The 22,918-nt window shown below is 29.1% G+C and overlaps 1 protein-coding gene across 1 annotated transcript in view; it reads right to left on the bottom strand.

Annotated features, from left to right (window-relative positions):
- Positions 1 to 366: 366 nt before the first annotated feature.
- The window catches only part of LOC129972805 (multiple PDZ domain protein-like), a 63,829-nt gene continuing 41,277 nt past the window's right edge, over positions 367 to 22,918 (bottom strand). Inside the window, exons 24-35 of the mRNA XM_056087081.1 lie at positions 21,886 to 21,980; positions 20,270 to 20,339; positions 18,334 to 18,390; positions 16,045 to 16,146; positions 14,513 to 14,584; positions 14,266 to 14,422; positions 13,196 to 13,404; positions 11,241 to 11,324; positions 10,937 to 11,158; positions 4,518 to 4,634; positions 3,556 to 3,655; positions 367 to 425 (exon numbers count right to left, since the gene is read on the bottom strand). Of these exons, the coding sequence (XP_055943056.1) occupies positions 3,575 to 3,655; positions 4,518 to 4,634; positions 10,937 to 11,158; positions 11,241 to 11,324; positions 13,196 to 13,404; positions 14,266 to 14,422; positions 14,513 to 14,584; positions 16,045 to 16,146; positions 18,334 to 18,390; positions 20,270 to 20,339; positions 21,886 to 21,980 (1,266 nt within the window). The 3' untranslated portion in view covers positions 367 to 425; positions 3,556 to 3,574. The remainder of the gene's footprint in view (positions 426 to 3,555; positions 3,656 to 4,517; positions 4,635 to 10,936; positions 11,159 to 11,240; positions 11,325 to 13,195; positions 13,405 to 14,265; positions 14,423 to 14,512; positions 14,585 to 16,044; positions 16,147 to 18,333; positions 18,391 to 20,269; positions 20,340 to 21,885; positions 21,981 to 22,918) is intronic.

Here is a 22,918-nt window from a genome sequence, read left to right as displayed (position 1 = left end):
CATTGTAATACAAGCCTTAAAATCACCTTCCTGAATTGTTTCTTAGTGTGATTTATGTACATTAAAAAGATGATTAACAAAACAAAAATAATCACAAACTTAAAAAATAAAGATTTGCAATGAAAATTTTCTTCGCATAAATATACAAACAACACATTCATGTACAAATTTCGATTTTCATTAGAACTCTGGGAAAAATTTAAATCACATTTTTGGAATTTCAAATTTACACCATACAAAATCAGTTTGCGAATTATGTTTTTATATCGTTTTCGACATTGCAATGATGTATAATACTTATGGACAAAGTTCATTTTTAGACATGCACTTGTAAAATACTGTTCTTGCATAACAAGGGTTCCTAAAATCAATTGCACATTGCATAGTTACAGGATATCAGAATAAGGTACTTGGGTGCTGTACATCTGTAAAGTAAAAAAAAAAAAGTTATATAAATTAATTATATTAATTCAAAATTTACAAAGATAAATTAATTTTAATAGCTCTTTGCATCTTTCATTATCATTTTGTGCATACATCTATGATATCTCAGGTTTATATCATTAATAACTTGATTAAATGCATTTGTCACATAATAATAGTTGTCATGCAAAATGGAAAAACACTGACTTGCAGAGAAATTTTTAATAAATACGACAAATATATTTGATAAATGCCCGTCTAATCATGTATTACTTCAATTTGCTATGATTCTGAACTCATGATTTCTAAAGGCAAAGTACAAAAATATCTCCATGCAGTTCTGAGAACAGATAATATAAAACAGATGATCCAGTACAAATATTTAATGAGCATTTCGTTAAATTATTGTATTTAATTAGTAGTGATCAGGGGTGTTTGTGGGACCCCAAAAAATCCCCTGAAACTTTTACGGACTTACTACCGGCATTTTGGAGTTTCGAGAAGGGGGGAGGGGAGAAATGAAAAATTACAATTATGAAGTATTGAATGACCTAATTATAAAAGTTCAATGAATTACTTTTTTTGCAAAATTAATAACCATAAACTTTCAAACATATAAACTACTACATTTTATGCAAATATTTTAAATTACATGAATTAATTCTTTTAAAAAAAATTATCTAATTTCTGCTGCTTTTTTTTATTTTCTGATGTTTGTGGGCTTGTCTTTCTTTTGTGGTGAACTTCATAATTGCAGGAAGGTTGACTTTTATTTTCCTCATTTACAGTTGAAGAAATTTCCTCGAGAACTGCACATGCAGAGGTAGAAGCAGTTTGCTTTTCTGCTAATGTAGAAGGTTTTTCGGAGACTTTTATAGATGACTCATCTGAAATACATGTTTTTAAGTCCTCTTGATATGTTTTCCAACTTCTGTTCATATTCAGTAAGAGATCTTTGCGAATTGGATCAGTCATTGGATTTTTTGAGCCATATTTTTCACATGAGGTTTCTTTAGAAGCCATTAAATCATATTTAATAGTCTGCACTGCATCTAGGGAATCAATCTTAAGAGAGGTTCTATAGTCAGTGACAAGTGTGTCCATTAAGTTGAATGCACTTTCCACTAATGGGCCATGGAAGCAGCTAAGGCAGGCTTTGACCAATTTAGCCAATGTAGGATACTTATAATCATTTGTGAAATCATCTTTTAAATTAAAAACTTAAGACCAATATTTATCATTTGTACACTTGACTTGATTTCCACTTTCATCAGATGTGTAGAGCATTTCTTTGGTGATATCAATATCACTCTGGTGTAACCTTATTTCAGCTTCTACTTTTGACTTTTCATTATCACTAAAAATATGGGACATAAAAGATGATAATTTTTCAAAAGCTAATATTGTACTGGTTTTACCTCTTAGCCCTGGATCTAATGCTGTAAAACTAATTAGATATGAATTTTTAAGGGGTAATTTCTGTTTCATATGCTGAAATTTCAAAGTGAAATTCTCTTGCGTACATAAATAAAAAAATATTTCAATAAGCGAAACGAAAAATTTACACTTGCATCAATAAATGAAACGAAAATTTTACACAGCGGAGAAAAAAAAGTTGCGAAGCGATCAATGACAAATAGCAAATACGGCGAAAAATCCCCCTTCTCTACTTATTGGCGCCACGCCAGGAGAGATAAGACCTTTGAACCCAGAGTCACGTTATCGCACATCTAGTCGAACGAAGTCTCTCCCTTTTTTTTCTGCCGCGCCTGATTGCCGAAAAGAATCCAGAAGAGAATGTCCGAGAACCGGGAGAATGAGTCATAACGCGCAATAAGGAAAGAACAAAAAAGTTTTTTCCCCCCTTTTCACGCATTATCACTGCCTTTGGAGAAAGAAAGGAAAAGTTTTCACCACACACACTGACCTTGCGTTTTTCTGCTTTCAAAGCAAATAAAATTACCCAGATCAAAATAAATAATTCATTATTATTCCTATTTCCTTTTGAAAGACGATCCCCGGAATTTCCGGGTATCGAAGTTCAAAATCCCCGGAATTCCGGGGTTTCCCCGGAGCACAAACACCCCTGCAGTGATTGCAAATTTCCATTAAAAAAAAGTGACTACAAATTTGCATTCGAAAAAAAAATGACTACAAATTTTAACATCTCTATTTTCAGCAAATGTAGTTGATTAATAGTTTAGCATATGTATCTATTTCAATGATTATACAACAAATCATTATTTAAATGGTTTCTTTACAAAAATGAGTATCATAGGATCTAAAATCATTTGGTTCTATTCTCTGTTCCCTCTTATTCAATGCCACTCTGGAATCGTTATTAGTTTTATGTAGTTTCTTACTTCACATTCACGCATAGATAGAAATTAACTAATTATTTTTCCTATTATTACTTAGCCGAAATAACTTTAATTTTAAAATTATTGTAACAAACCAAATAAACCCAATATATAAATTGTAAAATTCAAGTGCAAGAAAAATATGCTACATGTTTCCCACAGAATAGAACGGGGATAAAAAATAAACTAATTAAAAATAACCTCAAAAAATTTAAACTGGGCAAGGAAAAAATTCTTCTATCAAATACATAAAATGGGGAAAGAATAGAGCTTTTTAACCTTGAAAATGGCAGACAAAACAACTAAAACATGCCTGAAATAAGAGAAAATATTCATGTCTTTGGAATTTTTCTGTGTAGTCATCTTTGTACAAGATGGTGACAGAGAAACCATGTATAACTTTGAACTGATATGAAATTGTTCATTAAATAAGATAACCTCCAGTTCAAAAGAAGCGACTAGAAAAGGAATTCATGCATGAAACTTAAAACTCAATAAATAGGTAATAACACAGAAGCCATGGTATTGCTTCAATGTATTATTATTTAGTCACTATATTCTTTAAACTATACTTGAATTCACAAACAAGCATGAAGAGAAATATGGTTGTCTATAAACAGCTGTTGCTCTACAGGGAAAAAAATTATATAAAAAATAGATGATGCCCAAAAAGGCTTCAATGATGACTAACTTTGATTTTTACCGTAAAGAGTAACAACGAAGTATCATGTAAATATTAAATAAAAGTTACAATTCTTGTGTTAATACTTACATATATTAAAAGCAGAATTTCAATGCATCGACCTTCTTGGGGGGAGATTTGTTTCACATTTCAACCGTCCAATTTTCATATTTATTTTTCCTACACAAGTCTGAAAATAATAGTATTAAAATAAAATTAATTACTGGACAAAACCAAAGTAAATAAATACAAATTTACAGCCACAAAGAAATTTAAATATTTTAAACCATTCTTTAATGAATGAAAAATGGTTTTATCACTTTCTCTCGCAATTGCATTAAAAACCCCTGGTATCAAATGGCAAAGATTAAAATAAAATTTAATGCTAATATTTGTCAGTTTTTTTATGCAATCATGATTAAAAAAATTAGCAATTTTAATAACTTACTACCTTTGTAACTATAGATGATTCAGATATTTAAATAATTTACATACATTCAACAAATGAATAAAAATGCAAAAACAGTTTATAACACTTTCTAAATATAAAATGTTAGAAGCCAGTCTCATGATTCAGTACGATTTCTCTCAAAAAAATCTACTAAAACTTTTATAACTAAAATATGTTTTTACAAGTTTATGTTTCAACGTATTTTCAATCTTTACAAGTCCTATTAAAAATAACTAATAAAATGTGCTCTATACCTTTTAATTAAATTCAGCTTTATTAATCCTATACTTACTGATATGTCTTCTTCTTTTGCATTGAATACATTATAATAAAACATTATGAAAATGTCGAAATTTAAAACAAAGCTTGTAAAGATTCCATTTTCTTATCAACAATAATAAAAAATACCATATTTTGAAGAAAAATTCATAAAGATCTGTTTTTTTCCTTACAAAGAGTATTTTTATGAAGCACCTGATAAAAGGAAATGAAAATTCAAATCATAATCAGCATTTTTATATTGCATGCACAATTTTAAAAACTGTGGAAAGTTGCAAATACAAATATTATGATAATTTTGGAAAGTTTTATATTTCTTTACTTTCAAAAAGACTGCTGCAGCTTCTTGGTCATATTCCCTCAGATTCTGTCCATTCACTTCTAAAATTTGATCTCCTTCCATAAGAGATCCTTCTAAATCAGCAACTCCACCTTTAATCTAAATAATAATAAAAAAAATTAATTTAGAAAGTATCTGTACCATGTGAGTAAATCTTTTAGCAAAACAGCTTTCTTATAAAAATTGTACAGTAAAATTTAAAATATGAAAATTTTATTATAAAATAAAAAACCTTATATTACTTAATGGTAATATTTTCATATATATTAATACCCAAAATTAATTTATTATCTAATAAGATGAGTCAATGAGTTATATTGTTCTATAAGAGATGTGCAAAAAAGAAAATAGGAATATTAAAGGCTAAAAAAAGGTAAAGAAAAAAGAAAATATAGTGTAGCTAAAAAGACAAAGATAATAAGATAATTCCAAATAATAATAAAACTCACAATTGGTCAACCTCTAGAAAGATCTGGTTCCAAATTTTATACATATATATACTTAGGATATTAAATCTATGCAGCAAATTTTACTCTTACAATTCTCTTCATTTTTCAGTTACTGTTTTAACCTATATTAAGATAGCCATATCAACATACTTCAGTATGGGTTTTCATTCATAATTTGACGAAACACTACAAATTTGCAGAGACTATATGACAAATGTCATTAATCTAGCACACAGCACTTTTGAGTTATTGTATTGACAGACATAGTTCCTGGAATGTGCTTTTTGAATTGAGGAAGGACTGAAATGTGAAAATCTCAAATTTGAATTTTAAAATTACAAAACTTGCACTTTGAATATTTTATATATGGAGACGATTAAAAAAGGGGCTGTTGTTACTTTTCAATAATCTCAGCATGGTTTTTGAAGACAGTACATTTATTGGACATAGAAAACGAAAAGAAAAGAACACAGGTATTGACAATTACGCACACAGCATCTTGTTCGCGGGAGGAATGGTGCAGGAACGAAGCGCCAGAAGCCTAGTTACACAGATATTCCTACGCGAGAAAAATAGTCCGCTCGCTTCATCCCAACACACCCCTCCTGCGAGTGACATTTTTCGAGCATTTATAATACACATAAAAATTAAATACACACAACAATGCAAAAAATTATATGTACATACAAAAATTAAGAAATTAACAAAATATTTTTCACAGAATACTTTAGCTTTTCTTCACTTACAGCTTTTGTAAGAAAATCTGCAATTAAACATTCTGTTTGAACATATTCTAATTTAATTACATTATCTTTCAACAAATCTTTCACAAAATGAAAACGTAAATTCATATGTCTTGATTTATTTGAAGACCTGGTGCACTTAATCCACTGAATTGCTGCTTGACTATCCGAGTTTAAGGTTACAGCATTATTTATAAATAGTTTACAGTTTAACTCAGTTAATAAGTTTACAGTCCAAATAATGTCTTTACATATTTCAGAAATAGCAAATAACTCAGCTTCACATGTTGACAGACTGACACTTTTTTGTTTATGACATTTCCATGAAATTAATGAATTACCTAATTTAATTACACCACCCGAAAATGATTTGCCATTTTCTGCATTCCCCCAACTACCATCAGAACTTGCATTAAGAAAACCAAACTTACTATCATAAAACAATTTTTTATCTTTTGAACCCATTAAATATCTTAGGACTCTTTTAGCCAAATTATAGTGCCCTTTTTCTGGTTTATGATTAAATTGTGACAACTATGTTATTACAAATGATAAATCAGGCCGCGTTCTATTAGCTAAATATAAAAGTTTACCAATTAATTCTTGATACATCGTGATGTCAACCAGTTCATTTGTGGAAGGGAAACTCTTATCTTCTCCTTTTACAATTGGAGTTTTAACACTTTTACAGATTATGTTTAACCAATAATGATTCAATATATTCAGATTGACACAGACTAATACTATTTTCATGTTTAACAATTTCTATGCCTAAAAATTTACCGGTTTTGGTCTCATGTAATTCAAATATGCTTTTGATGCTATTTACAATCTCTTGATACATTTCATCATTATTAGAAAAAATTGCTAAATCATCTACATACATACATACATAATATAAAAATAATTTTACCAACAGTTTTAATGAATACACAATTGTCAGAGGCCAGTTGCATTAATCCTAATTTTTCTAATTTACCTTTTACAGTTTCTACCAGATTGTGGTAAGCCATAGATACTCTTTTGCAACTTACAAACTTTTTCATCTCCAATTAATTTTTCATAACCAGGTGGAGGTAACATAAAAACAGTTTCTTTAATATCACTATATAAATATGCAGTTTTAACGTCAAAGAATTTAAAAAATAAATTTAATTTAGATGCAAGTGCCATTAACATTTTGAAAGATTCAATATTCACAACAGGTGAATAAGATTCGGAAAAATCTTTATTTTTTATTTGATTAAAACCTTTGTTGAGAGGAATTACGGCTCATTGAGGCCGCAGGCCCCACCATCCATAAATCTAAAAATAGTTAACTTTCTTTGATTAAAACCTGCTGCTACAATTCTCGCTTTATATTTTTGTAGCGGTACTACAACGTGCAACTAAAAACTGACATTTGCCACGAGGTTCAAATCAAATTGATAGTGCCGCTTTGTGGTTATTTTTGATCTCGGCAAGTATGCAAATTATCGACTCCTTCAGTCTCATGCGCACGCTCTCTACACGCTTAAGCTCGCGAAGCAAGAAGAGAAAAAAGAAAAACAAAAAACGCTGCCGCGACCGGAACGATGCTGACTGAATCTTTAAGCGCTTTTTCACTAATCTCGCAATTGTACAAAGTCTTGTAAATATGTTGTAATTAAATTTTCTTTAACTTAAACCTTGTTTTCTTAGACTCTAGCATATTTTAAATTAGGCAGGCAAATTTGTAGGTTAGGTAATTGAAACTAGCACTAACCCACATTTTGTTTCACCAGAGTTATATTGGTTTAAAGAATATACCCATTTACTTTTTATTAATTTTGTTTTTGAAGGCTTAATTACTATTTCCCAAACTTCATGTTTATTTAACGAATCGAATTCATTTTTCATTGCTCTTTCCCAGTTCTTCCAATCAGCACTATTTTTTGCCTCTAAGTATGTATTCGGAATGTTATAAACTACATTAGCTGACATTTGTTTAGATTTGAGCCTTTCCGAACGTCTTAATGGAATCTGATTTACGATATTATTACTACTTGATTCAACATCTGGTGTTTCGTTTTCATCCCCTAGAGTGGCGTCTGTCTGACGCGAAGTTCGACTATGGTATAGAATTGATGAATCACTATTCTCATCCTCTGCAGATTCGTCAGGAATTTCTGAACTAGATATTTCACTTTTTGTTTTTTGATTTATCTCGCATGCCGCTGGAGAAGTTTCAAGCAGTGAATTAATATCCCAAGTTTCTGCTTTCGTTTTCCCCAAAAAAGTACTACCTTTTAGAGATTCATTGAATTTAACTGATCTCTCTTCTATTATTTTTCGGCTTTTGATGTCATAAATTCGATAACCCTTTCTTTCTCTAGCGTATCCTAGCATTATACCACGTTTTCCTGTAACTTCAAATTTATTTCTCATTACTTTCGGAACGTGAAAATAAGCCACACAGCCGAATTTTTTAAGATAATTTAATTTCGGTTTTCTACCTGTCCAAATTTCAAGGGGTATTTTTTCTTTTCCTTTACGTGGGGTTACATTAGATACTTGGGTGCTACAATTAATGGTTTCGGCCCAAAATTTTAATGGAAGCTCACTTTCATATAACAAAGATCTAGCCCTTTCAGCTTTACCGTTACTTTCACTATTGTATGGAATAGTTTTTTCATGAAATATTCCTGAATTAGCAAGATAAGTATCAAGTTGTTCATTTACAAATTCTAAGCCATTGTCAGTTCTTAATTTTTTAATTCTTTTATCGGTTAAATTTTCATATTTGGCTTTAAATTGCGAAAATATATTGAACACTTCATTTTTATTTTTTAAGAAATAAGTAAAATACATTATAGAAAAATCATCCACCAATATCATGAAATATTTTGCGCCACCAAATGATTCAGGTTGAATAGGACCACACAGATCAACATGAATCAACTCAAGAATTTCGGAACTTTGATTTACGTCAATATTAGGATGAGTTTTTCTGGTTATCTTACTTATATAACGTTTCACATCGAAAATCATTTATATCATTAATATCAATATAATCTTTCATTTTAAGCATATATATTTAGGATTTAAATGACATAATCTGTAATGCCAAATCTCATAATTACTAGTGGATTATTTAGAAAAATAACTCTGAATTATACAATGGATCCAAATATAATTCTAATCTATTGTTATTTTTAAATGCTTTAGTAACTGAATTATTATCTTTATCAAAAATCAACATTCAAATATTATTCGATTTAATTTTACAACCCTTATCCATCAAACAAGTTACTGACAATAAATTATATCTTAGTTCAGGAACATAGCTAACATTAGTAATTGTTAAATTTCTAGGATTATTATTTAGAGTTTTTGTTTTAACTGTTCCGATTCCCTCACACAAAATTTTAGAGTCTTTACCTGCTAAATAAATATCCCTTGTTTCAGGGATTATTTTTTAAAACCACATACTGTCTTTGGCCATATGACAAGAAGCTCCACTGTCCAGCAACCATATTTTATCACTTAGGCTTTCTTCTTGATGAGAAGTAGTAAACACATCACTAACACTTCGTCGTTTCGTTGATTGGTTGGCACGATGTTGTGTATTTCGCCTTTGATTATTTTCATTACATGGAGCACTTCTACTAGCATTTTTATTCCTGTAAAAACAGTCCTTGGCGATATGATTTGGCCGTCTGCAGATGTAACAGAGCCTTACACCAGAACTTTTGTTTTTTCTAGAATAAAATACTTCCGCATTGATTCCTTCAGCGCGAGTACACGTCGGCGAATAAAAGGTAATTTCTTCTTCACGTAAAATTTCTAATATTTCGTCCATTGACTTGTCACGTTGGGTTTTGAGAATTTCTCGCACTTCAGAGAATTTTCCTTTCAGTCCGCGCACTGTATAATAAACGAGCTCCCTAAGTGTGACATCCAGTCCTAAAGAATGACACTTCGTAGCAATTCCTCTTGCTCTGGCAACATAATCATTTGCCGATTCATTACTTTTCATTTGAAGATTTTTCAATTCATTGCTGGCATCTATTTTGCGGTCTTCTGCTTGACCCGTAAATGTTGACTTTATTTTATCCCACAGAATTTTTGCATTTTCCTCTGCTGCGAACTGTAGGGCCTGTTCGTCTGATAATGATAACTTAATGTAAGCAACGGCGTCAGAATTTTTCTGGTTCCATTCTGCTGCATCTTTCTCACTTAGATTATCTGGTTTCACCGCGGATATAACAGAGTCCAATCTTTTCAAACTCAGCGCTGCCTGTATTTTCAATGCCCAAATAAAATAATTAGTTCCATTCAGCTCAGGGACATTTAATTTATCCATGCTGACAGTTTCGTTTCAGTCACATAGTTCACTTAGAAATTTTAACGAAACATTTACCACGAACCAGAACCACGCTCTGCTACCAATTTGTTGTTACTTTTCAATAATCTCAGCATGGTTTTTGAAGACAGCACATTTATTGGACATAGAAAACGAAAAGAAAAGAACACAGGTATTGACAATTACGCACACAGCATGGAATGGTGCCGGAACGAAGCGCCAGAAGCGTAGTCACACAGATATTCCTACTCGAGAAAAATAGTCCGCTTGCCTCATCCCAACAGAAGCAAAAAAAAAAAAAAAAATGCACACAATAGAAGCTACACAATATTTTGGAAAATATATGAATTACTTTGCAAGATGATCCAACAATTATTGAGTATTATACCTTATATTTAGAAGTCTAGCCCTAACTTGAAACTCTATATAGTATTAATATGGAAAATGAAATATTAACAAAACTCTTGATTCCTGTTATCTCTTAAGGATATATTTTATTGCATTTATTCAATATTTTAAATTTCTTATTTTTGTAGCATTATTACATACATTTTCACATGATATTTGAAAACTGCTCTTTACTTAAAAATGAAAAATGCCCAGCACTCAACCAAAAGCTTTAAGATACTTACAAAACAATCTGTTATTCAATAAATACAAAATGATAACTTAAAAACAAAGTTCAAATAAAAGTGAATTTATTACATCAATTATAAAATAACTAAACAGTTCGTGGAAAAAAACTATACAACTAAAGAAATACTTTTTTCTTTTGCATGTGCAAATAAATATAATTTGCATACACAGACAAACAATATTTATATTCCTACATAAATTATAAATTCACTCATTCAGATAAAACAAGAATATACAAATTCAACTTACAACTTCAGAAATGTAAACTCCTGGAGCATTACTTTTGCCAACAATAGTGAGACCTAAACCACGACCAGGTTTTTTATAAAGTTCCACTGAAAATTCAGCTAAAGACAGACTCTCGGATGTTTCTTTATGTCTATAAACTCGTATCTGAACATTGGGTACAGAATGCCTCAAGAAATTTATAGCTTCTTGATGTGTCGCATGTCTTAAATCATGGCCATTAACCTAGATAAAAGAAAGATTAATATATAGTATAATAAAATACACATACAAAATTCAAGAAAATCTTACAATCATAGTAGAATACCTCTAAAATTTGATCACCAGGTTTAAGTCTACCATCTTGGGCTACAGCTCCATTAGCATAAATCTCATGTATTACAATGCAGCCCTACAAAAAAAAAATGTTAAAAAAATAAACTTTTGTAATTAAAACTTATTATTTTTTTTTAATTCTACAATATTAGAAGTATTTTCAAGATTTTTAATAATCTATATAACCTACTCTTGTTCGACTGAAGAACACAGTACTAAATAGGCCTGACTGTCAAATGGTCAACCCTCACCCACCCCAAAATGGCTTGTTAAATGGTGTCTGGAAAGTGGCAGTAAAATTTACATAAATAAAGCTGCAATACCTTTACTTTTTTTTAGTTGCAGATAAACTAATGAATAATTTTATTTTCAAATTTTCACAAATTTTATGAAATATAAAGAAGTTTAGAGTAAAAGTTTTCAGGCAATTAAATAAACAGTTAATTTTTTATCAATCAAAAACCATGTTTCTACTTCCTATCAATCTGTTCTGCTGATAAACTGTTGCAGAAAAGAAAAAAAGAAAAAAAAAAGGTAAAATGACAGCAGCTTTATTCTGCTGTCGCTCATTGTATATAGAAAATAAAGTTACCATTTTAAAAATAATAATTTTTATTATTTTTAATTAATTATAAATTAAAAGATCCATGCCTAAAATAACTATAAGGGTGTGGCGGATTGGTATGAGCGAGGATAGAACCTGGGACCTTGTGGTTCGCAGCTCAGTAACATGACCACAATACAAAAGCAATTGCCCGTGTATCATAGCTGTTAACTGGCTTATAAGTTTTCACCACAGACCCTCCCTTCAGTGAGTCGAACGATATGGCTGTTGAGAGGTGATGTATTAACCTTTGAATCTAATGTGCCTGTACCCATTTAAGCATTTGAGAAGCGCCAAGCGTTATGGCGAGCGTGCATGGGTGAGTGATTGCTGTTGCTGCGTCAAGTGAGTCTGACGGTTTTGTGCTGCTGCGTTTAGTGAGTCTGACGACTTTTGGTTTTGCTGTGGGTAGATGGCGCCACAACAGCTGTACGAAGGTTCATCGTACGAGGTCACCAATCATTGGTGACCCTGGTTCTGAAAAACGGCATCCTTCGTGGCTCCATCTACCAGCAGCAACCACTCACACACGCTCGCCGTCGCCCACCATAACACTTGGCACGATAATAACTTTCGTCGCCCGCCATAACGCTTGGCGCGATAATCACGTTCGTCGCTCGCCATAACTGGCACGATAAAAACATCACCGACTCACTTGTGGGGGAGTATTGTGGTGGTAACTTCATAAGCCAGATAACAACCTCCGGAAATTAGTGTACACTTCTGTCTAGTAGCTTTGTTACTCGGCTATGAACCCTAACGTTGCGAGTTCGAAACTCTAACTTGCACAGGGATTATCTGTATATTTAAAATTGCACACACTTTATAACTTTCGATGTTAACATTTTATTTTGATATCATGAATAAATTCCCCATGGAAAAATTATCTATAGAGTACAGGTTTTTATTAACATACTATAATTATATTGGTAGACATTTAACATCTTCTGTTTAGGGGTTGTTCCCATATTTAGAAATATAACATTTAGATATTTGTTAGATATCAATTATAGTAATTTTATTTTGGGGTATTTTAAATGCATTTATAAAGTAACAATTGATATGTTACAATCAATTTCTACTTAATAAATAACAAAATATTGTTGTGAAAATTTCTGGAAAAATTTGTTTGCTTTCAGTAAAACATATTATATATATATATATATATATATATATATATATATATATATATATATATATATATATATATATATATATATATTAAAGAGCATTGAGAGATTTGCCTAAATTATACCTGAGCCAGTGAGCTTTTGTTTCCATAATATATTTTGTTAAAAGCATCTTTAAAACCAACAAAACAAATATTTAATGATAACACTTACAATAGGTGTATCTGAACCACCAACTATACCAAGTCCAAGACCATTCTTTTCCCTGTGAATGTCAACAACCATTTCCTTCCCTACAACATCCAATGTGACACATGGATCAGAGAATTCTGCTGGAGGTGGAATTGGGCAGGCAGGTAGATTTGGAGATGGAGAAGAACTGTTTGGTGAAGGTGTTGGACACAAAGATGAAGGAGTAGAACCTGCAAAGAAGCATAGCAAATTGCTTTTTTTTTTTTTTTTCTATTAGACAGTTTTAATATTAATCCTGATACAAAACCAAGTATAATTTTTAACTAGGAGAAAAAAGTAAAAAAATATTATAATCATATTTTTCACTTTTTTTTTACTATACTATACGCTGACTGAAAAGGAATTTTTATTATAAAATCTTCACTAATATACAAAATATTTTGTATAATAGTAGTAATTAATTAGTTACATGCTGAACAGAATCTTAACCCTTTGCAGTCAGATGGCTACTCTCAATTCAAAACAGTGCACATTTTGACATTTTATTATTTATTTATTTAATTTGTATCGTTAAAAATACCGATAGAGTGATAAGAAGATGTAGATTGATTTTTTGGCGAAATTCAACTTCAAACAATTATGTACATTTATTTTTTACAGTAATAAATAAGTTCCTGCATTAGGTGAATACTTTAGGTGAATGCATCGAATTACTTTTCCGAGTGCAATGAAAATTATATAATCAATATACAATTATATAATTTCTCTGTATATAAAAAAAAATTAATTTTTGGTATAAGATACTAACTTTGATTAAATATGATAATGTTCCAATAATAACAATTCATAAGAAGTATCAGTGGATGCTTCCAAAAACCACATTAAATAAAAGCACCATGGTCCTGCTTTTATTGAATTCATAAACTTAGTATATGGATAATTACTTTCATAATCACATTTTTCCAGTAAATTCAACTTCTTTGTTTATTTTACTTAGTAGAGTTAACTGTTTTCTTTTTCTCCTAGTTACCAGATAATATTTCTGTTTTGAAGTAAAATAAAATTTACTAAAAATATTACAGAAGTCTTACTTTTACGCCGGGTATCAGTGTCTGGTAAAATCCCTAAGCTGTTTCTAGGTTTCTTATCATGGTCTATATCATTGTGCACAGGACTTGAGGCAGGTTTTTGAGAATTCACCACTAAAAAGGTCATTGGTCCATCTTCATTTTTCAAAACAGAAGCAGCCTAAAAATAAATAAAAACAATGAATAAAGGTATTATTTAATTAAAATGACCACATATTTAATTAACATCTTTAAAAGAACAAATTATTACCAGTTCATAATCAGCACCAATTAATTTTGTCTTGTTCACAGCTAAAATCATGTCTCCTACACATAAACCAGACTGGAAAGAAAAAAAAATTAGTGTATCAAGACAACTATTTCTTCTGAACTGAAGAAAATAATTATACTTTAAATTCATACTTTTATATAAATTTTTCAAAAACTATTTTTATTAAAATACTAGCACTACCCGACAACGCTGCCCATGGCATAACATTCAAGAGGAAAAATTAGCTTTAAATTTAAGTCTAGCCATTACCCGATATGACATGGACATGTTATGCAACATCAAACAAACAAAAAATATATTTAGAAATCGTCAAAAATAACTACAAAACAATCCTTATAGCACTCATTCAGAAATATTTATACTGTTAAAAAGATAAAAATATGATATGTTCATAGACAAAACAATTCACTAAAAATATACAATAGAAAAGCTGTTTTAAAATTTAAAAATATACAAATAAGTCATTGTACTCACTGCTCCACACTTTATTATCAACTCTGCATAATGTGATTTGAAAATAAAATTCAGCTTGCTTTATGATATTTCTTTAAAAACTATATTGGATGGGTGATCACTTCGTTCCTCACGAGATTCATTCTATCTCTGTAATTCGACTGCCATGTGATTTAAAGAGAGACGTTACCTCACTCAACAGAAGACTCTCCTTCCCTAAACGTGGCCATTCTTTCTTTGCTATTCGCTAACTGAACGTTTTTTAAATTTTCATTATCGCGTAACAAATGAAGCGTTTTGGCATTTAATGTGCTCCGGTTAAAAGTAAATTTCTGTTTTTTTTTTTTTTTTTTTTTTAATGGGGAGAGGGGCATAACGAGTTTTTTGAATCGCTGTTTAAAATCAGACGTAAACAAAGAAATGAATCCACATATGCATACCACAGCTCTTGCTATAGTTCAGCAACGGATTGTAAAACCCTCCGCGTTTTTGCGCATGCGTTAGGATGGGTTTAATTCTTCAAAATAGGGGTGAAAGGAAAGGAGGAGATGTTAACATTTACTAGTATGTAATAGGGAAAATCCAAGGTCAAAGGGAATACCGGAAATGCACTCATTGTTCCGCGTCTCGCCCCTTAATGAGATGGAGTCGTCGAAATGTGGTCGTCTCAGAATCCATTGACAATCCATTTGCGAAAGCGCAGTTTGAGGTTTTTGCACATGCGCGGATCACTGCAAGACAGATACTGCTGCTTTACGCATGCACGAATCGTAGTAGGAAAATAATTAAAACCGCAATTATAAAACTCGTTTGTTTTATTTTGATGTGACTTGAATATACTAAAACCTTCCCCAATAAATGCCATACAAAATGGTACAAATATCTCCAATATCAATTAAATATTTCTCGAGTTTTTCTCTTTTAAACATACAGATGCTTTCAGGAGACTTCTTTTTATACTACGTATAGATAAACAATCTCAGGTAATAAATCATTTGTAAAGCTCAAAATTAAAAAAATTACGCAAATCTATTTCATTTAACTAATGTAAAACTTACTTTTTCTGCAGGACTATCTTTCTGAAGATCAGATATGAAAATACCTCTTCCTAATTCGACGTGTTTACCTTCCAATATCATAATTCCTAAACCATGTTCACCCTAAAAGATAAACAGCAGAGATTAAGAAAGTTATAATTAATTTTAAGCTGAAAATACTCAAATGTTTTTCTATACTTATAATAAAGCTCAGTGTGTGTGTGTGTGTGTGTGTGTGTGTGTGTGTGTGTGTGTGTGTGTGTGTGTGTGTGTGTGTGTGTGTGTGTGTTTATTAGACATATGCAAAAACTAAACCCATGCATTGATCTTAATATTTATCATATTTATTAATTGAATACATTAAATAATCTAATTATTATTTTTTATAGTTTAACTATTTTAGCCTTAATGTGAGGCATTTATTCACAATTTTTCAAATTGAAACTTCAGATTTTTGATTAAGTTATATTAATTGAATAGTTTGAAATGTTTTTAATTAATTTTTCTTATATTACTGGTTTTTTTATACATACTTTAAATCAAATTAGAATTTTTGTTCTTTTCTGTAAAGAGGCGTTTAAAAATTAACAGAACGGTTAAATACCATCAATTTTCTATCAATTTAAAGCTACAATAAGAAAGATTAAGATTAGTTGTAAAAATTTTGAAAAATGTTTTAATATTTGAATATATTTTGGATTCCTTGATTCCAATGACTTCTTTTTATAGCTTAACTATTGATTCATTACATGAAGTTAAAAAAAACACTTTAATAGTTTTGTTAAATTTAGCACCAGATATATTACCATTCAGTTATCACATTTGCCCCAAATATAAAACAAATTGAAAAATAAAAATTATCAAAATGATTTTCTTTTTGACAGTTATTCATTAATTAAAATATAAAAAGCATGAGATATTCATTATCAATTGGTCTAATGATAATAAATTTTATCAAGTAACTTTCGGTAAAATAAAGATAAATTTACTTAACTATCCAAAATAAAATTAGTCTGCATCAGAATTCCAGTAATCGTAATCAAACGATAAATCGCTGCTTATCACATACATTTTGTACCCATTTATTGAAATTAAGTATGAAATCCATCCTCCTTCATCAAAATTGCATACTGTAGTGGCCTCTTGTGACATACATCTTGTAACCATATCTATATCTATACTTGTAATAAAGCAGAATGTGTGTGTGTGCGTGTGTGTTGGCACTCTATATCCCAGACCATTAGACCTACAGCTACCAAATTTGGCACATGTATACCTTGGAGGTCAAGAATATGCAGCTCAGGAGGATTTTTTTTAAATTTTTAATTAAAATATTTATTAATTAAAAAATAAGCGAAATTTTGGCGTTTTTTAATGATAGCTTCCAAAATTATCACTGCATAAAAATGGTTTTTACATCAAGTTAAGAGTTTAAAAAATTATCTATTGAATGATACCAATGTTTTAATCTAGGAATTAAAATGTATTTTATATTTATTTTTTAATTAATTTTTAAAAAATATTTTAATTGTTCTTCTCAAAAATTTATTTCGCACAAAATAAAAATAGAATTTCACCTGCACAAGGACATTACGTGCAGAGGGAAAAAATTAGCTTTTATCAACAAGTTGCCATCACAAATTAAAAAATAAGTTAACTATTACTGCAAATGTTCTAGGTTTCAATAAAAAAAAAGTTTTTTATTTTAATTGCAATTTAATCATTTATACTTTAATTTGAAGTTGAAATTTTATGGGAGCTGACAGAAAAATTAAAGAGATACATAGTAAATTTTGGCTTAAGGTCTCTATAATAGTATGAGTGAATTACATGACTATCAAAATTAGAAGCTTAAAAATATTTTGATGAAGACGCTATTAAAACAAAAGTTACATAAAATATTTAATTGAATCGCATATTAAGATTGGCGAACTAACTGGTTACCAAAGGCGGCTAGTACAGAATATTATTAATAAATGGAAAGTCGTTTTTTTTTTAATTTAGTATCTCACGAGAATCACATCAGAATTTTACAGAGTTTCTATAACAATATGAATAATATCTACTAACCAAAAATATCCATTCTAAATTCATAATCTAAATCACTAAATAATAAACCAAAATTTCATAAACATACACTGAAATAACCATATATGTAGATATTTTCAACCATAGGAAAAAAATTTAGAAAATTATTCAAAGTTTATAAATAAAAAGTAACAAGATTCAAATAATTCAGTTATATAAATCAAGTTAAGCTGAAACTGAAGGGAAAAAAAAATTATGTGCTGTTTCCAGAAAATAACAAACCTTCTTTGTTGTAACTGTCCGAACTCCTGGATGAGATGATATCAGATCTTCTATTTTCTGTGAAAAAGAAAAGATTTTTAACTCATAAAAATATTAAGAAAAAATTTTAACAAAAAGAAATTCCCATGCAATATAAAACTTAATAGGAATTTTATAATATATCACTTGAAATTTTAACAAAAAAAATAATACATTTTTATTATATACATCCTAAACTATCATTATCTACATTTTATTCATTTTTTTATTTATTTGAAATTTTTTTCAATAAATAGAAAGCAAATATTTTCTATACATAAAAAATTGAATTTGTGACATTAAAATTTAATATCATACCTACTCCTAAACAATAGACTTCTATTCGTCTTGAATGTATCTTGAAATACCCAAGAAAAAAAATGCATATGAAATATTCAATCTAAGTGTAAAAAGAGTAAAACTGTTCAATTTTCTATGAGGGTTTTATTATTATTATTTATAATTCTCAAGACTTGTCAAGAGTTAGCAAAGATTTAATTTCAATAGTTGAGCTTAGTACAGCTGTGCCGATTTTCGATTTATTAAAAAAAACAATCGATTTGAAAAAGTTCGATTTATCGAAATCATGATCTTGAATAATCATGATAAATCGCGATACAATAAATCGATACTCACAATTTGCGTTTTCGATTTCGTTTTGGTTATCGGTTAGTGCTTATTTTGGTTGTTCTTCATTCTTTCTCATCTTCATATAGAATTTTTGTTCATATTTATATAAATACAGTCATATTCGAATATACAAAAGTACTTGTTTTAAGTATGTCATGTTGGATTCAACTGTTTTCTGATGCCATATGGAAAAATAACTGCGATTATCAGAAGGTTATTGACTGTCCTTTGTTTAATCACTAAATATTCATCTTCAGAAATAAAAGCAAAAAGGATTAATTCAGATTGAGTTCACAATTTTTTCTGCAACTCGCATTTTCAGACTTAAGCGTACTCGCATAAAACAAAATAGAAATTTCGTTCTACTTCCGCTTTGGCCGAGCGTCTCACGATAAATCGCGATACATTAAATCGATATTCACATAGTTTATGTTTTCGATTTCGTTTTGGTTATCGGTTAGTGTTTATTTTTGTTTCTCTTTACTCTTATTGACCTTCATGTGGAATTTTTGTTAATATATCTAAAAATACCGTCATATTCTAATAAATAAAAATACTTGCTTTAAACGCAGTGTTATAAATTGCAACATGCAGACATTGCTTTGGCACTGAACACTTTATTAAAGGGGTTTTAATAAGATTATTTTTTAACTACTTTTATTCAAAAGAAGACAAATATTTTTATTATATAAATTGAAACTTCCTTTTTTTTCTTATTCGTTCTGATCAGTCAATATGTTAAGAGATGCTATTTATAACTTATAATAATTATAAATAATTGATATCACGATATATCGAAAAATATCGATATGTGTTGGACGATATATCGCGATGATGAAGTTCCGTCATCACCCAGCCCTAATTATTAGTAATAATAATGGTTTTAAAATTATTCTTTCTTACTAATTCTAGATCCATTTCATGACTTTATTAAACAAAAGTTCTACTCTAATCCAAATAATAAACTAAATGTAGCAGCAGAAATAACAAAGCATATTACAAATTAAAAGAGATATTTCTGAAACGGAACTTTTATTTAATAAGGTGTTAAATATACTTTGGCTATATCTAGAATTGGTGGGTGGTGGCGGGAACCAGAAAAATTGACAGAGCAGCTTTTACCATACTTTTCACGGTTCTGTAATTTTTTTTACATGAATTAATGAAAACATAACAGTTTGAATCTATCCTTATTAAAAGATATATTTAAAAAAAAAAGGATTAGTTTCAATTAATCTTTAAATTATTTTTTTATAAATCTTAAAATACAACAATATACTCTATTTACCTCATTTTCTAAATCAACTGGAAAGTGAGTGATTGGTTTAACAGCCATTTCTTCAACGCTGTTTTCCCTCCTAATAAATTCAAAAGAAAAAACACACATGAATTAGTTATTCTTCAAAAAAACTATTATCATCAAATAAGAAATTCATAAATTACTTTTTATTTTTAATTAAAAAACAATCATATAAGAAAGTCATGCATAAAAAGTTCAAAGAATTAAATGTATGCTTATTCATATTAAAAAAGCAAGTATATACAGAAAAGAAATATAACCAAGAAATCTACCAAGCTAAATTGTATAGTAATTCGTTTTTAAATAAAGTAATCAAAGAAGGCCTTTAGAACACATTATATGCAAGCAAAATTTTTAGGATATACCACAAAACCACCGATAGAAATAGTTGGATTTTCCCAAAATGATACTATGAGAAAGGTTCTAGGCCATAGGAACAGATAAGAGGCAGAAAGTCATACAGATAATTTAATGAAGAGAATATGCACTGGCTTGCTGCTATAATCACATGGCCAATAGCATTCAGTCAAAGAAGAAAAATAATTACACAAGAGAGAGTAAGTAGAGGTGTTGATTGTGGCTCTAATATTTCAAAAAAAAAAAATAAGCTGCTTTAACAAGAATTAATATTTATCTTCACTAACTGAAAAAAATTTACAGTTGTACTGAAATCTAAAAAAATATATATAAATAAATAAATAAAGCACTCATTCATGTTATACTCTAACATTACTCCACTTGCTCTAAGTTCTGTGCAATAATTCTTTTTTTGAATGAGTATGTGCTACCAAATAGACAGTATCAAATTTGTACATTTCTGCAATATAAAACAATAATAAAAACTTACAAATCAAAGAAAATGAGAAAAAGTAGCATTTGAACTTACAGAAAAATGTATTATCAAAAGTTAAGTCTCTTTGAAAACAACATTGTACTCTAAACTCCTATTTAAAGCAATGCACATTTAAATGTACATGCACATTTTATTCTATGTTTTACTTATAAAAATTAGTTAACTTTATAGCTATATGCAATGTGATTTATCCCACTTTAACGCTACTTAAATAGTAATTCAAAATTCCACTTCCATTATTCAAATTTTAATAAATAACACCTCCATTTTTTCTGTTCTAAACAAATTTCTATGTTTCTGAATTTTGCTTAAATAACTGTCAACAAAATGATCGAAAAAACTGACGCAATTCCCAAGTATTATTCATTATGAGAATAAGATTCAATTAATCAATGAAAAAATAACAGATTAAGCATCCTAAAAAGAAAATTCATAGATTGTTAAACAAAAGACTTCTTTAAAATGAATAAATCATAAAATATAAATACAATATATAAATTATAATAAATAATAAAAATGAGAATAAAATGCTGAAATAATTTAACAAACAACCAATGATGATAGTGTATGATGTATGTTACATATACATGTTTGCTTTCAATAGAGAGAAAATATTTACTTAATATTAAGCAATTGTAAATCTATTGAATGCGAGCTAGAAATAGAGCTTTCTTAGCTAGAAATCAGTAATAAATAAAATCATAATAATTATCAGTACTAATTGTGAGAAGTATAATAAGCTTGACCTTACCTAAGAACAACAAATTTGCAAGTTGGTGTCATCATACCTCGAATAACAGCAGAAACATTTAAATGGCATCTACCAAATAGAACTACTCCATTGACCTAAATTGTGAAAAAGAAACAAATAGAGTTAGAAATTTCAGTAAGAAAAGAAAAACTCAAAAACTGCAATGGATTTAGAAATCAAATAAGATATTCAAAAAAACTCTCATAAATACGTTTCTATAAATTTGTAATCATTTTACATGCTAAATATATTTTTAGAATATATCTACAAACAAAGTAGCATATAAATTATTTTAACTTTTTCCCAAATATAGATGTTAAAAGCCATGACATACTAAAAATTAAAACTTTTGTTTTATATATATAATACCAATAATATTCATAGGAAAAAAATCCAATTTCGAATCATATTTTTCCAATATTTTTTAAAAACAAAACAAAAAGTTAAAATTATTAAACTTTTATTCTTCTTATTCAAATTCCTATTTTACATACAAAAAGGCATTGCTTAGAATTATCAGACATCAAAGACAAAACTATTTGTTCACTAGATAGATCAACAACATTGATCTGCATATTTTAAATGTTCAAATGCAGATTTTAATTCCTATTCTGTAGAGAAAAAATTATATATTCAGTACTTTCTTCAGGACAAATCAATCACTGCATTATAAAATTTAGCATAAGCAGTCCATGTTTTAGATCAAAGCAGAAAAATTGAAATTTTTTTTAATTCCCAACGATTTCAAATTATATGAATTAATTCAGAAGTTTTTGCTTCAAACATGATCTAAAATCTAAAGAAATTTCTCAGTTTCAGAAATGAATCATAAATCACCCCTCCCTTCATCGATTCATGTTAACTATCAAAGCAGATAATTCATATAAAATTATAATTTTTTAATTATTACATGGGTAAAAAAAACAGAATACCAAAAATCAAACATATATTAAAAAGTATATTTAATACTTATCAAAAAGCATTATTTCTCAGATTTAACCATTGTCAGATAAATACAGTTATCCATTCAGTG

Source organism: Argiope bruennichi, chromosome 6, assembly GCF_947563725.1.
Source record: "Argiope bruennichi chromosome 6, qqArgBrue1.1, whole genome shotgun sequence".
NCBI classification, from domain to species: Eukaryota; Metazoa; Arthropoda; class Arachnida; order Araneae; family Araneidae; genus Argiope; species Argiope bruennichi.
This window is presented reverse-complemented; position numbering and strand designations above follow the sequence as displayed.